The following is a 16,181-nucleotide window of genomic DNA, read 5'->3' as shown; positions in this document are numbered from 1 at the left end:
ATTTTGTGGTAGTACATTATAGGATGCTATGGACAAATATTCAACTTCCAAGATATCTTACAAAATATTCCCTATTTACAAAAACCTCTAACACCAGATAAAGTTAGACGAGTCCTTCAATCATACAGTTCATAAGGTTGCAGAAATTGATATTGTATCCATAAAAATAAGGTAAGTAACAGATGAACAATCAATACAGATATTAACCACACTATACCAGCAAATCTGGAGAATGACATATTGGCCAACAAATTGGGTCAGTTTAGATACCTTATACCCAAGAAAGGAGTCTTAATAGAGTGTGCAAAAATAGGATTAAGACTAAATATAAAGAAGAAAAGAATGTCAAAAGGTACAGCAACCAGCCTTATATCTGATAGTGAAGACACTAAGATGGCAAATAGCTTCTGCTGTTTAAGTTCGTTTACCCACAGTAAAGGAATCATTAGTCAAGAAGTATGCCACATGAGTGGAATAGCAATGAAGGCTTTGCAAAAAGATACTTAGGTGCTCTGATGTGTCTTTAGCCACAAAAATCAGTATTGTGTAGACAATGTCTTTTACTGTAACATCTTATAGAAATTTGAAATTAGAAGCAGTGTAGAAATAATTTTAACTTTATGGAACTTCACTGTTGGAAAAGACTCCTGATAACAGCATGGATAGCCAATAAAATAAACAAATGAACCATAGAAGAAATAAATCCAGAATTCCCCCTGAGGTACAAATGACCAGACTTGAATTACATTTTGGATATATTATACAAAGACTTAGCTGTCTTGTGAAATTTAAAATTCTGAGAAAGATGGAAGGGAAAAGAAAAAGAGAACAACCAACATGAAGATAAATGGACTTGATTACAGTGGCACCATAAGAAGATCTGAAGAACCAGATTGGGGACAGATTGTCCTGGAGAAAATCTATTTATGTGGTTGCTAAGAATCAACACCTACTTGATAGAACATAATCAGTTAGTCAGTCAGTCAATCTAAACTTATTAGTTTATTCTCAATGGCACCCATTTCTATCATTTTTAGATACTGCTCTTCTTAAAGAAGCTTTTGTAAAAAAATAAAAAAGGCAAACACGAATTCAAGAGAAAAGATAAAACAAGTAACTGAAAATTAGCCAGATAAAATGAGTTTTTATGTGAAAATTAGATCTCAAGCCCCCAATACTTTTTGTCATCTTTCCTGAAAAATAACTCTAGAGAATGTGAATGCTTTCACATTGTTTGTGAATGAGCTGTCTTAATTAAGACATTTAATACAGGAATAAATTTGTACAGCTTGGAGGGGAAGAATAAAACATGTAGACTAGTAAAATGTTCATTTGCTAAAAAGATATGAACATTAAAAAAGTTGTATGCAGTTTGAAAAGATGGAACACTTTCCAACATTCATATTTTAAAAATATTAATCATACTATGGGACCAGTGTTATGGAACATACAAAAATATGAAGCATACTATGGGACCAGCATTCTGTTTGACATAAATAACACAAGAAGGTTTTTCTGCTCTAATGTCCTGCAATTCCATACCATTTCATTAAGTAATATCACACACACACACACACACACACACACACACACACACACACACGCGCGCGCAACATTGCTAAATCCATTATTACCCAAAACCTCTTGCTAGTTCAGATTCAACATTGGATTTAGCATTCATGGGCAGTAAGGACTCAAATATCATGATAGGTCTTCTCTTTGGAAGCCTTCTTTAGAAGCTTTTTTTTTGGGGGTGGTGGTTAATATAGGAGCTGTAATTTAAATTTCTCACAATATCCCAGAATGATGCTACTCGTGAGAAACGAATGCCTACATGAGTAGCTCAGTCCCATTACATAGAACCCCTAGTCTTCTACCTGAACAACAGATTGGATTATTACAAGATAGCCATTCACTTCCCACTTAAAAAGAACCATAGATATTTACTGACCACCAAATTTCCAATGACCATCACCATCATGAAGACAATAAGGCACATTGCCTGTCCTGCCACTTCCATACAGTCCCACATAGTTTCAATCCATTCTCCACATAGTACACGGAAGACGATAAGGAAAGAGTGGAAGAAGTCATGCATATGCCATCGTGGAAGTACACAGTCAGGGTTGATTTTGCAGACACATTCCTTGTAGTTCTTGCCAAAAAGCTGCATCCCCACTACAGCAAATATGAAAACAATGATGGCCAGCACCAAGGTCAGGTTCCCCAAGGCACCCACTGAATTACCAATGATTTTTATCAGCATGTTCAGAGTTGGCCAGGATTTTGCCAGTTTGAAGACTCTCAGCTGCAAGATGAAGGAGAAAACATACATACTTAATTAAAGTGGGTGGGTGGGTGAGATGGGGCACACATGGAGAAACCAATAAAACAATACTTATAGAAACAGAGAAATCAGTTTCAAGAGAGGTCAACTGGCTGTCATTAATTAAACACTGGACAGGACACCCCTAGAGATAAAAGAATTATAACTATGACTTTTCAGCTGGAAAGGCTTATCACTAAGCCTTTCAGTCAATCATCATTGTACATCATGCCAAACTTGAAAACATAATTGCAATTTGAGAGTATTCTTTAATCCAGTCTTGAGATCCATTTGGCCTTAAGGAGTGGGAATATCTTTACTCTTCCAGGAATATGCTTCTATATATTACCTATTACCATATAACACTATGAAAGCAATTTAACAGGCTGTAAAAATATTTTTTCTGTCAATTAATTCAGTTCATTGTGATTCTTTTTAACTAACGGTATCCTTCTGAAATGTACATAATGCTAATAATTACAACAACAACACTCAAGAGACAATCTGGTTTTTCACCACATTGTTTCTTTCCACTTCGCTTAACTACTCTGCTCCTATTCTCTGCATAATAGATAGAATTTTCTCCGATGGACACTCCTTTACTATTAGTTTCAATTGCATGAATATTTATAGTGGCCCTCAGATCATTCCCAAAGGCGCTACTTGAGAAAGATCAGATACACTTGATATAAAAGATGGAGACACACGGTTTGGGGACTCTTCAGTATTGTTGCTGTACTATCTAAAGACCTGCACTGGTTAGGGAGAATCATAACAATTATGTATTTCTCCATTATTCCACTGGATGAAAAAGACATCAGTTGGAAAGTGGGCACCATTAAAAGAAACCATGTTTGTTTCATTCATCTATGGAAGATTTGAAATGGAGCAATATAATTACAGAAATCATAGACAGAAATCACAGAGACCGCCCCCCTCAAGAAACTTTTTTTGGTTGTGAATTAAAGCAATTTAACAAATTTCAATTTCTCAACATCATTAGCACGTAGTAATTTGTTTGAATGGAACCTAACAGCAGTTTCTTATGTTTATATCCAGATAAACATACATTACAGCCAATGTTCAATGTGTAAAATAAATAAGGAATACCAATCGGAAAGATCGCAGCACAGAAAGCCCCTCCACATCTGCGAGCATCAGTTCTAGTAAACTGAGTGAGACAATAAATCCATCAAAAATGTTCCACCCTTCTTGAAAATAGTAGTAGGGATCCATTGCTATCAGCTTCAGGAACATTTCAGCTGTAAAAATTCCAGTAAAAACCTGAAAAGAAAAAATACATTTAAACCGAATTAAAGTAGGTTTGTCAACTTCGAAGGGAAGAAAAAAAAAATCCCTAGCTGCAGTTTGATAACAAGACAATTATTTTTTCTAGAATTTGAATGCTTGTTTCACCATAAGAAACATAGAGGAAATCCGTCAAGAATTCTCCCGGGAGCCAACTTGAGGTTTTAGTCTTCCAAAGAAATCCCATTGTGGGATGAAGAAGAGAAGCACAGTGGATATTTGACCATCTCTCAACAGTAAAATGAAATAAAAGTAAAATAAACAGCCATACTGGGGACATTGGTTTTTTTAAAAAAATCATGCAGGATTATTCCAGAAGCAGGATGAACCCTCTTCACCAAAAAGCTGTAAATGATTTTGCTATAAATGTGCTGTCAAAACAAAACAAACTGGAAGAAATCCTGTGGTCATCTCATATATTAAAAAATGAAATAAGTACAATCCTGGCCTTTCTCTATCTGATTTGATGAGTATTTAAAAATTGCACAATGATCTCATTTAAAACTGTGATGGTCCCAAAATAGCCCTGTGGCAATAGTATGAAATGAGTTTTGTGGAACCACACATACCTTAATTTTCTGAATTTGTCTAACAAAATATAGCTTTCTAATCTGATGAAGAGGCTGTGAATAATTCAATCACTCTTCTACAATTACAAAATAGTAATCAGGTATCCTGGATTTGTGGTGGTGGTGGTTGAATTCAGCTCATCTGTCTCGAATCTGCACTGCATATCGGACATAAATACAATTGAGAGAATCCAGAGATATTTTATGAGTCTTCCATTCCTCTACCCACAATAAAACACCTTATGCCACCAGACTTCATATTTTGGGCTTAGACAACTTAGAACTACGCTGACTTGGGTCTGACCTAAGTGTAGTACATAAAATTATCTGCCACTATGTCCTACCTGTCAATGACTACTTCAGCTTCAACCACAACAATACATGAGCACACAATAGATACAAACTCAAGGTAAACTGCTCCAAACTCAATTGCAGAAAATATGACTTCAATAAAAGAGTGGTCAATGCCGGGAATGCCCTACCTGACTCTGTGATTTCTTCCCCAAATTCCCCAAACTTTAACCTTAAACTGTCTACTGTTGACCTCACCCCATTCCCAAGAGGTCTGTAAGGGGCGTGCATAAATGCACCAGCATGCCTACTGTCCCTGTGCTAATATTCCCTTTTACTCTTACTCTTTTCATATATTCAAATTATGTTTATACTTTTTACCTATTATATATGCTTGACAAACAAACAAACAAACAAACAAACAAACCAGAAGACCGAGTCCCATTTTAGACATGAAAGACAGATTGGGCCAGTTAATCTCTCTCAGTCCAACCCACTTCACATGGCTGTTGTTGTGGGAAAAATAGGGGTAAGAAGGAGTATTAGTATCTTTGCCACCTTGAATTACTTATAAAGTAATAAAATCTAATAAATAAATACTGTTCTTAATCATTCCACCTGCCCCTGGGAAACTTTTAGCACAAAAACAGCTTACCAGATTTCCTACAGACAAGACATGCTCAAATGTTGGGGTCATGGGATGATGTTCCATTGCCATGAAAAGAGTATTTAGAACAATACAGATAGTAATGGCTAAATCCACAAAAGGATCCATGACAATCAGGTTGACAATCTCTTTTAACTTCACCCAGTGTGGGTGGCACTCCCAAATGAGGAAGGTGTTAGCAAATTTGTACCAGCAAGGGGGACATTTTCTTTGGGATTCTTCCAGTTCTATATCATAACAACAAAATGAAAACCAAGTTAACATTAATGAACACATAGTTTATTCAAAAATTCAAACTATTCAAAGAAACTTAATGGCAGAACTAACTCATTCTTGATTTGCTGGCTCTGCTACCCCTAATTCAGATTTATAGATTTATTCTTTTTGGATATTAAAAAAAAATCAAAATATGTATAACAATGAACATGTTAAAAATGGGGCACAAAATACATATGCCCAATAAATCAAAGAATGCATATAAACTGAGACTTGGATGTCAGTTGAACTTTGTGACTTCAGAAATCCTGCATACTTTTAATGTTCTTGTATTTATCATGATGTTTTGCTCTGGTTGATTAAGTAACAGAAAAGGGAATAATCTTTAGAAATATAGTGACCATATGAACTCGTTGAAATGGACACATTCCTATTACACATACCTTCTACAAGGGTATTTGTTATGACTGTCATTATACTATTGGTTCGATCCTTTCTTCCATATGAAGCATTCAGTTGATCCATTGACACCAGAAGTGACCCAGTGGCTTTCTTCTTAATCTCTACTTCTGTGGTTGCCTGCAAAATTCATTAATGTTCTTTAAAATGTTACTCTTTAAAGAGGCTTTTCCCCGAAAAGATAGAATTTGTTTTCTACTCCTTTATCAGATCTGGATTATATAGATGTTGCTTCCACTGTCAAAATTATCCTCCTGTTTCTTTTCTTGCTGCAGGGAAATCTTTTCCCCTGCAAGAATAAAATCAATTAATGGGAAAACTTGGATCATAAAAAGTATCCACGAGGAAAGGTTAAACAATATTCCTCTTTAGTTCTAGTCAAATTCAGAATCAGCAGCTAACAAAAAAAAAAAAATAGAAGAATTTTTCAAATTGTGCACACCTAGCTTAATCCTAAATATCCCTAGATCATTATTTAGAGTACAGTTTTGTATCTATGAAATTAAAGAAAATTAAGTAGGTATAAATAGAAACATAGAGTATTATATTGTTTGTGTTTGTCTATGGTTGATTCTAGTAGCAACTTAATTTTGACTGGTTCCTTCCATACTTCTTTGGGAATTAGAGGCAAACACAACGATATTGTATTACACATAATTTGATTCATTATTGCTTTAAGACAAACAAATTCATTATCTGTTGCTTGGGGTCTACAATACATATGTTGCTGTTTGGAATCCACTGTTTATTTGGTGAATATTCAATATTCCCTAAACGGTTTCTCATATGTAGAGATTAGTTGAACAAAGGCGCTGCTTGGGAAGTCTCTGTGCAAGGAAAATATCAGGAAACTGGTATGTAACATAGCAATATATGTTTTTCCATGCATCATGCTGTTGTTAGCAACTTGTAATTTTTGCATGCTGTTAGAGAAATAAATTCTAAAACAACACAGTATACTAACATGCTAACTAGGGAAAAGGGTAGGAACTAAACTGAAATTAATTAGGAAAGGCTTCAAACATTCTCAGGGAGAAATAATTTAATTTTGCTTGCAAGAATTAAAAACATTTGGGATTTCATTTTTTGGGTGTGTTTTGGAAAAAAAGAGCTTGGAGTTCACAGACAAGAAGCAAGACTGACGTTATGCACATCAGCCAAAGACAAAATAACTTTTTCTTAGTGTTTCTTCTGCCACTGGTGAAGTTTTCACTTTACTTTAGTATAAATTGGAAGCTTTAAGAAAGTGAGAGAGGATCCTGATTGGAAAAGTTGTCTTAGGCAACAAAATAAATCCCCTTCTTTCACTTTTCTAGTTGGGACTCCCGACTCATATGCCTTTTGTCAGCCTAAATTACATCTGGATATTATAATGGTATTTATACCATTGATATAGGGATAATAAACCCTATATCAATGGTATAAACATTTAATACAAATAATATAAATTTGTATTAAATGTTTATATGTTTATACCAATAAAGATTGCTGTGTGCAGGTGATGGATGTATCTGATATTTTCTTTCTCCTTTACTCTTTTTTATTTTTAAATATATATGTCAATGTGTTGTAATTTCGTGGGTGTATTTTAATCTTCTATATCAGGGGTGTCAAACTCTATTTCATTGAGGACTGCATCAGGGTTGTGTTTGACCTCTGGGGACCAAGGTGGGCGTGGCCAGGGTGGGCATGGCCATCTCAACATCATTCATGTTGGGGGCACCTGTGGTGGTCCAAGCACTCTGCCAGTGAAAATGGGCTCCCGAGCTCCATTTTCTGCTGCCACGGCCTCCTGCAACCCTCTGCCAACGAAAACAGGGGGCTGGTCCTTCGCTGTTTTCAGGTGGCCCATGGGCCTGATTTAAGTACCCTGCAGGCTGGATCCAGCCCCCGGGGCTTGAGTTTGACGCCCCTGTTCTATATTTTATTATATGTATGGGAAATTGCAGAAACATACATGAAATAAAGAAACCTCCTAATATTTCCCCATTCCACTTTTGTTAATATAAATATGTTCCAAATTCTTACTAAGTCTATTTCTATCCACAAAGGAACGTGTGTCTTTTAATTAAGAATGAAAGACAATAAATAACAACTTTTTTTAATTTGAAAATTTTGCATTTTTTCTTTTTAACCCAGCTATCTTAGGCAAAGCTTTCTTTCTTTTTAATAGCCAACATAATTTTGTGTCCTAGAAAAAACTCTGTTGATCATCTTTTAAAGGAGGTTCTACAGTGTTCTAAATTACAAGAGCTACTATTAGGTGATGGAATGTGCACCTGCAGCAGCAAAGGGGGTGTGTTTTGCAAACTCAGAGCTGTCCCAGAAAGTGGCCCAGATTAAGAGACTGCATAGTTCTGAGCTGGATGGGGGAAGGGGGAAAGAAGTTCAAGGTAACCTCACCCTAGAATCTCTCAAATTGTATCTAGTAGGATAGAAGGTTATAACTTTAGTTTGGCAAGATTCTGTCCATTAGGTGCATGCAAATAAAGGATTAAACTCAGTTGGATCTTACTGTCTCATCACTGGGATTCAGCCTGACGTATTATGAGTGAAGAGCAACCTGTAGTCTCTTTATTTTCACTATGAGAAAATCATCTTTTTTCTCAGTACCTTGAACATTTGGAAATAATGCCATTGTTTATAGATTACAGAACAGTGAAGGGAAGTCTCTGCCCCTCCCCCCATCTCACAACCCAACTCAGAATATCTGTAGCCTGTATAGCTAAAAGTTAATTATGGTGCAAGCTTTAACCAGCAACATACATATACATACGTACATCCTCAACTTATCACCATAACTGAGCCATTGAAGTCATTAAGTGGGTTATCACATGATCTGATAACCTTTTTTGAGGTGGTCAAAAAAGCAAATCCAATATACTTTTTCTTTTTGCCGGAAATCAGAAGTAAATACTAGAAACTGGCAAAAAAAATCCCATTGAAAATTGTGGTCATATGATCAAGGAATGCTGCAAACAGCCATACATGCAAGCTGGTTACTAAGCACCCAAAATGTGATTGTGTGACCATGTGTTTGTGCTTGTGTATGTGTGCATGTGTGTGCATAACTATCAGAACTTCAAAATTGGGTCATAGCTAATTTTGTTTGGGGTGTGTGTGTCTGCTGAAACTTTACATGGTTGTTAAGCAACAGGTCATTAAGCGAGGACTACCTGTATACAGTATAGGGTCCTGCATTACATTTTATTTCAATCCTCTTGCTTTTTAAACTACGAACTAAAGCTGCTTGAAAAAGTAAATAAATAATTTGTGAGGAAAACATTACACAGAATTAATTCTATTTATACATGTGGGATTTAAAAATATCTCCTTTACCTCATTCATACCCAGATGTTTTTCTAGGTATTTTTTAGATAATTTCACATTTTTGATGTAACAAATAGCATATTTATCAGTATTATATTCCTTTAAAAAAAATATCTTCCAAGCCATTATTTTCTTAGAAGTCCGAAGGAAGAGGTAGAAGGAAATGGGAATAGGTAGAAGGAAAAATAAGGATTAAAAGCAGAATAATTTGGAAAGAGGGTTCAGACGATCATATGTCAAACCAATTTCTAGTCATTCCATCAGGGATCCATTTGGCGGCATACAGGAAAGCAAAAAGAACGGCAGACCGCCATGCCTAGACTATCTACTCACTGACTTCCTTACACTGTCATCAGTAGCTGCCTTATCTATTTTCACCTCAGGCAGAAGACGCCCGCTGGGGATGTTGGAGGTTGGGCCACCGATCAGGGAGACCACACCATTACAGTCCACAGTGCTATTCCGCTTCACGTTCCGACGAATGCTGGGAAAAATGCGTGATGACCGGCTTCCTTGGCTATAACCACTGTAACCGCTGTAGCTGCTTTTCCTGTCGTAGCCTCGGATTGGGATGAAGAGTGAGTCCCTCCTGCCCTCGCTCTCTTCCACTGTGCTGTGCTCATCATCGGCAAATTCATTCTCTGACCCAGGATCCCGGAACCCTCTCTTGAAGCTGAAAATGCTGCTTTTGCTGTTGTGTCGAGAGAGATAGGGAGATCCTGGAATGCTGAGCAGTGACTGAAAGAGAAAACAAACAAGAAGACAAAATTGGAACTGTGCAACAGAGGGAAGAATCCATAAAGTACCACTACTGAAGGAAATGACATCGTGGATAAAAAAAAAAGTTGGAAAGGAAATAAATTCTTCATGAAAATACCTCACAAATATACTGTTGGTCTTTGGTCAAGCAATTGGGCAATTATTTCAAATCAAATACATAATTTACATTTCATTCCTCTCTTGTTCCCATTTACTACTTGAATTTGTCAGATTACAGGTAGTCCTCGGTTTATGACCACAATTGAGCCCAAAATTTCTGTTGTTAAGTGATAGTTGTTAAGTGAATTTTGCCCTATTTTACAGCCTTTCTTGCCACAGTTGTTAAGTGAATTACTGCAGTTAAGTTGGTAAAACAGTTGTTAAGAGAATATGGCTTCCCCATTGACTTTGCTTGTCAGAAGGTTGCAAAAGGGGATCACATGACCCCCCCCGAGGACACTGCAACAGTCGTAAATATGAGTCAGTTGCCAAGTGTCTGAATATTGATCACATGACCATGGAGATGCACAACGATCATGTGAAAAATTGTCATAAATCACTTTTTTTCAGTGCCATTGTAAATTCAAATGCTCACTAAATGAACTGTTGTAAGTCGAGGACTACCTGTAGTAGCTGCAAAGCTTAAGCAAAGTGGAGAAAAAACCAAAGCAGGGGTGAAATCCAGCAGGTTCTGACAGGTTCTGGAGAACCGGTAGCGGATATTTTGAGCTGTTCAGAGAACTGGCAAATACCACCTCTGGCTGGCCCCAGAGTGGGGTGGGAATGGAGATTTTGCAGTATCCTTCCCCCAGGAGTGGGGAGGGAATGGGGATTTTGCAGTATCCTTCCCCTGCCACGCCCACCAAGCCATGCCCACCAAGCCACACCATGCCCACCAAGCCACGCCTACAGAACCGGTAGTAAAAAAATTTGGATTTCACCACTGAACAGAAGCAAGGCCTTCATTGTGTCAAGGATTGCTGCATGCACAGAGTCAAATTAAAACACTGATTATAAAAGGGGAACATGTTGCACTGCTATCTGAAAAGATGGATAAAGAATCCAGTCCATCCTTCTCTCACCCAGCCTTGGCACAATAAGAAGTTCAGATGTGGAAATTTTGCTTAGGGAACTGAGACTTTACCTGGTTCATAATGGAGAGTTTCCGGCCAAGCCTGTTGTCTGGCAAGCGGAAGACCTTCCTCCTCATTCCATCTTCTGATTCAGACTTAAATACTTTCTCAAGATCTCCCTTCTCCTCTCCTTCCGAGAGCTCCTTTTGCTTCCGCTTTTTCCTTCTGTTTCGTCTCTCTTTGGCACTCTTAGAGCTGAGCTTGGAGAACTCAGAAGAGGTGTGGGACATCCTTCCCCCACCATCTTCTTCTGCACCATCTTCAGACACGGTCCCTGCTGAGGTAGCCATGGCTGCAGCCTTCGAAAAAAGAGAAATGTGGAGATGTTAAAAAATGAAGTTCTAAAGGACAGGAAAGTGATAGACTAACAAAGGATCAAGCAAGGAGTAGGCATCCAGGAGAGTGAATTTGCTGGTAGATACGTGGTATATTCAGTAGATCAGCAAAAATCATGTCTCTTTCTAGTTTTCTAACTATAGTAATACAACAACGAAATAATGTTCCTATCATCATAAATTATAATGCTGAAATTAAGTGAGGTCACCAGGCATGAATTATGGGTGAAAAGGAATTTCTGTAGAGGCGGGGGTGGTGGTGGTGGAAATCTTTTCTGCAAGATAGAAGCTACCTTCCATATTTTTTCTCAGGGATTGTCCCTTTCAGTCTAGCCACCAAGAGGTCTTTTCAGACAATCTCACAACTGACAAAGTTCACAGTGATTTACCTAATGCAAATAGGCTTTGGGCCTATCTGAATTTGGGAGAAAACACTTTCCAATCTTTAAACCTTGAGTGTGTTCACACATAATGCTAACTTCTATATAGGACACACCACAGATTATTTAGTTGACAGCAATTTTATGTCACCTTCCCTTCTGACTAACCAATCATGTGATGTGTGGATAACCATTCCTTCACAACAAGAATACAGGCGTATGGTGGCTTGATCAGAGTCAGAGGCTTTTCAGATAAAGTCTAGATCAGGGGTCACCAACCTTTCAGACCTCAGGGACACTGAATTCATAATTTTAAATCCCATGGACCACTAATATGATTTTTTTTAAAAGATAAAAAGTATTTAGTGCAATATAAAAATGCAAATAATTTTTCTGCGGACCACCAAAATTTTCTCACAGACCACCAGTGGTCCACGGACCACCAGTTGGTGACTTCTGGTCTAGATCTTCTATAAGCCCTATAGTGTTGGCCCAGCCCAAAGCTGGATGGTGTGAATTAACTAATAATTACACAAAGGTGGGTAGGAACATATTCAAAACTTTATTTCTATTCTGTAGAGCTCACACTTGGGTTTAGAGCAGTGATGGCAAACCCTTTAGGCTCTGTGTATCAAAAACCCATAACTTGATTTGGCCTGCCTGTCATACACAAACCCTGAATAAAAGAGGAAAAAAAAATTCATTTATTTTAAACAATACAGTCCAGTCATGTGTGCTATGTACTGTATAAAGAAATGTCAAATAATTACAAAAATAAAACAGGAGTAAAACAAATTCATTTCTAGAGAGTCTAGAGGCTGCACAAAAGTACACTCCCTTCTTTTAAGAATAGTTGTTGATGAACACTGGTATTCACCCAAAATGTTAAGGTGTGTCATCTCTGACACATGTGTCATAGGTTCTCCATCACTGGGCTAGAATGACAAAGGAAATGACCCCTGCATGCCCTCATGCACAACAGGTGGATATGCCTGACAAATTACATCAGTGGTTTTGATTGGTTGAAGACATTTACCTCACAATGCACCTTTTGGCGGTCTCTTCTCTGTTTCTGGGCACATTTCCTAATTTCCTCATGGAGGCGCCTAGTAACTATTCTAATTTTTTTCCTTAGGAATTTCCAGCAGTTCTTTAGTGTGGTGCCATCAGTAGGATGGGGCTTGTGAAAAGCAAAGCAACAGATATACTACTACAGAAATAGTTTACTTTTGCAGGCCATAATTCAGATGGTGGTCAAGACTCTTTGCCTTAATTTCAGTCACAGTCTAGGTTCAGGCCATCTTTCCTAACCAAATTTTTGCACAGCATGTCATGTGAACGAGATCACTGTGTTTAATCAGATTCCGACTACGAACTGAATACTCTCCAACTTCCAATTCTGCATTAGTAAGACTAATGCTTCAGCATCAACTTTCTGTATTATTAGGATTACAGATAGTCCTCAATTTACAACAGTTTGGTTAGTGACCGTTTGAAGTAACAAAGGCACTGAAAAAAGTGACATGACCATTTTTCACACTTATGACTGCCACAGCATCCCCATGGTCATGTGATCAAAATCCAGATGCTTAGCACCTGTCTCATATTTTTGACAGGCTGCCGTGCTCCAGGGTCACCTTTTGCCACCTTCTGACAAAGTCAATGGGGAAGCCATATTCACTGTTACTAACTTAACAGCTGCAGTGATTCACTTAACAACTGTGGCAAGAAAGATCGTAAAATGGGGAAAAACTCATTTAACAAATGACTCACTTAGCAACAGAAATTCTTGGCTCAGTTGCGGTCGTAAAATGAGGACTACCTGTACAGGCAACTTTCCCTATTATTTGGATTAGAGGCAAGAAAGAACAAGTATATTTAAATAATGGGTGGAAATAAATGGTTCAAAATATTTGCGTAGGTTTTAGATGGAAACAAAAATTGGGTATTGATAGTTAACACCGCTTGTTTATACAATGGGGTAGAAGAAAGAAAGAAACAAACCTGGGCTTCCTCCTGTTGCTTTTTAAGTTGTTCCAACATGGCCTTGAATTCTGCTTCCTTCTGCTCTGCCTCTTCCAATGTAGCCTGGTTTTGTTCTTCATAAGCCATAGCCACTACAGCCAAAATCAAGTTCACCAAGTAGAATGATCCAACAAAAATAACGAGGACAAAAAAGATCATGTAGGTTTTTCCTGCTGCTCGCAATGTCTGTAAAGAAGGGAGGGCAATTGTAAGATTTCCTGACTGCACCATCAAGTAAAAGAAGAATTTATGGTGCACTGCCTCTTCCTCATTGCATATCTCTAGTATCCCTGGTACTTGGAATTAACTTCTTTGCTTTGTCTACAAGTGACTTCTAAGATCCTGTTCCTTCTCTGAAGCATTCTGCTGTCCTGCTTCAATAGAAGACTGGCCACTGTGGCTAGGAGCTTCATTTCTCACCGACTTTTCTGTTGGGAAAAACCATTCATGATCTCTACCCACCAAAACTGATCTTTTTTCAGAATGAAACAGCCACTGTATATGTTTCTATACCTCTCTCTACCACAGCTGAAGTTTTGCAGCAGCTAATTCAAGTCAAATCATCACATAGGTCTAGTATGAACATTATTTTGTACCTAATAACAGTAAGTGTCCTCTTCACTAACATTTGGCTGATGCCAAGTAATGTTTAATGCTACCATTTAATGTTAACATTTCAAGCATTAGAAGTTGCTTTTGTCAAGCATCCATCAGCCTCACATTCTTCAAACTGTAAATGACACATAGGGCAGGACAGGGCAAAGCAGGACAGAGGTGTATAAACCCCTGAGCTCCTGATCCTAGGAGCAAATCCTGCTGGAAAAATGGCACATTTTGAGAGAAGAACCTCTAAACCTAGAGTGCAAACTTGGATTTATTTCTATCCAAATCCCAAAACAGAGCCAAGAAAATTCCGAAACATCACTTCCTGCAATAGAGAAAAAACAGACTGTTCTGGCTTCCACCTTCTTTACATTGTAAATCTAACTATTGCAGGCTCTGAACACTCAGCTCCAGCCATTAAAACATTGCCCATCCCTATTTTAAGGTAAGAAACATGATCATGGATAGACATACTTACTAACTGATACAAGTTTTCCCAAAAGTCCTGAGTCATGAGGCGAAATAAGGCCAGGAAGGCCCAACTAAAAGTATCAAAACTGGTATATCCATAGTTTGGATTCCTCCCTGCTTTCATACATGTGTATCCTTCCGGGCATTGGCTGCAGACAAGATGGAAGGAGATGTTTCAGATTTGGGAGCATAGAAAATATCCAATTCCAAAGGCAAAGATTGACCACAATCATTTTCACAATTCCTCTTTCGACTATTGGCTTTGTGCAAAACCGATTGATATTACCACAGGAGTGAGGCAAAGGCTTGCAGTCAGTATGGCTATTGGGAGTTATTATTGACTCAACATTATTAGAATGATTTCATCTAGGACAGCCTCCCCCATTTTGGTTGTTTTTGATAAGTCCCAGATGTTGGTGTTCAACCCAATTGCAATCAATCAAATAATAAAAGGTTGTACTGTATATACTATAGGCAAATATGCAAAAGTCATATTGTAGGGAACCACAGAGATGACCTTGGAGAAACTATCCATAGAAGGTTATAGTGACGTGTCCAAAATGGAAACAGGGAAAATATTAAGAAGAGACTCAGACTGATTTCTCCTGACTCCCTGCAATATAAGAGCAACACAACCAGATTTACCACATGAAGCCAATTTGGCCTAGTGGTTAAGACACCAGGTTAGAAACTAGGAGACTAAGAGTTCTAATCCTGCTTTATGGATGGAAATAATCTGGGTGACTTGGATCTCTCACCTCATAGGGTTGTTGTTGCAGGGAAAATAGGAGAAGGAAGGAATAAATTAAGTATACTTGCTGCCTTGAGTTTTTTATAAATATAATAAAGGTGGGATAAAAAAAATCTAAAATAAATTCTGTTTGTTTTAGCCTAAGGAAAAAAACTCTTGTGAAACCTGATCTGGTCAATTTCAAAAGGCTGACATGTACAGTATATACTGATTGGTCGTGGCAATCTTAATTCCTTCTGTACCAATTTGCCACGTCAGAGAAACAAGTATATACAACTTTAACGCAAAAACAAAATAAAAGACCAATTGGACTGTGCTCATCTCTGCATCAATATTTCACAAATATTCAAGAAAGAGTTAATCTGCAAAGCATTCCATTTAAGCAATGTCTCTTGTCCATAGGCCCACCATCTGAAAGATTGCAACATAAAATGACAGTGTAGTTACCAACAATTATGGTACTCCATTTCTTTTGATTTAAGACAATGAGTAATTAAGATTGAGTGAGCATCCTATTCAGATATGAGGTCACAAATGAATGTGGGTGAAGAGAACAAG

At 37.7% G+C, this 16,181-nt stretch overlaps 1 protein-coding gene across 8 annotated transcripts in view; it reads right to left on the bottom strand.

Annotated features, from left to right (window-relative positions):
* Positions 1-16,181, bottom strand: part of SCN8A (sodium voltage-gated channel alpha subunit 8) — a 76,484-nt gene that overhangs the window by 31,821 nt on the left and 28,482 nt on the right. For 4 of the 8 annotated variants that reach the window (XM_070934836.1, XM_070934838.1, XM_070934835.1 and 1 more), the window contains exons 8-15: positions 14,880-15,021; positions 13,778-13,984; positions 11,070-11,357; positions 9,545-9,904; positions 5,821-5,956; positions 5,150-5,388; positions 3,437-3,610; positions 1,952-2,308 (exon numbers count right to left, since the gene is read on the bottom strand). In XM_070934836.1, the coding sequence (XP_070790937.1) occupies positions 1,952-2,308; positions 3,437-3,610; positions 5,150-5,388; positions 5,821-5,956; positions 9,545-9,904; positions 11,070-11,357; positions 13,778-13,984; positions 14,880-15,021 (1,903 nt within the window). Of the gene's footprint in view, positions 1-1,951; positions 2,309-3,436; positions 3,611-5,149; positions 5,389-5,820; positions 5,957-9,511; positions 9,905-11,069; positions 11,358-13,777; positions 13,985-14,879; positions 15,022-16,181 lie in introns of all 8 variants that reach the window. The other 4 variants (XM_070934831.1, XM_070934833.1, XM_070934832.1 and 1 more) reach the window with 2 other exon arrangements.

The sequence above is a fragment of the Pituophis catenifer genome, unplaced genomic scaffold (genome assembly GCF_029215685.1).
Source record: "Pituophis catenifer annectens isolate HBS135680 unplaced genomic scaffold, rPitCat1.0.hap2 SCAF_2, whole genome shotgun sequence".
Classification (NCBI taxonomy): Eukaryota; Metazoa; Chordata; class Lepidosauria; order Squamata; family Colubridae; genus Pituophis; species Pituophis catenifer.
This window is presented reverse-complemented; position numbering and strand designations above follow the sequence as displayed.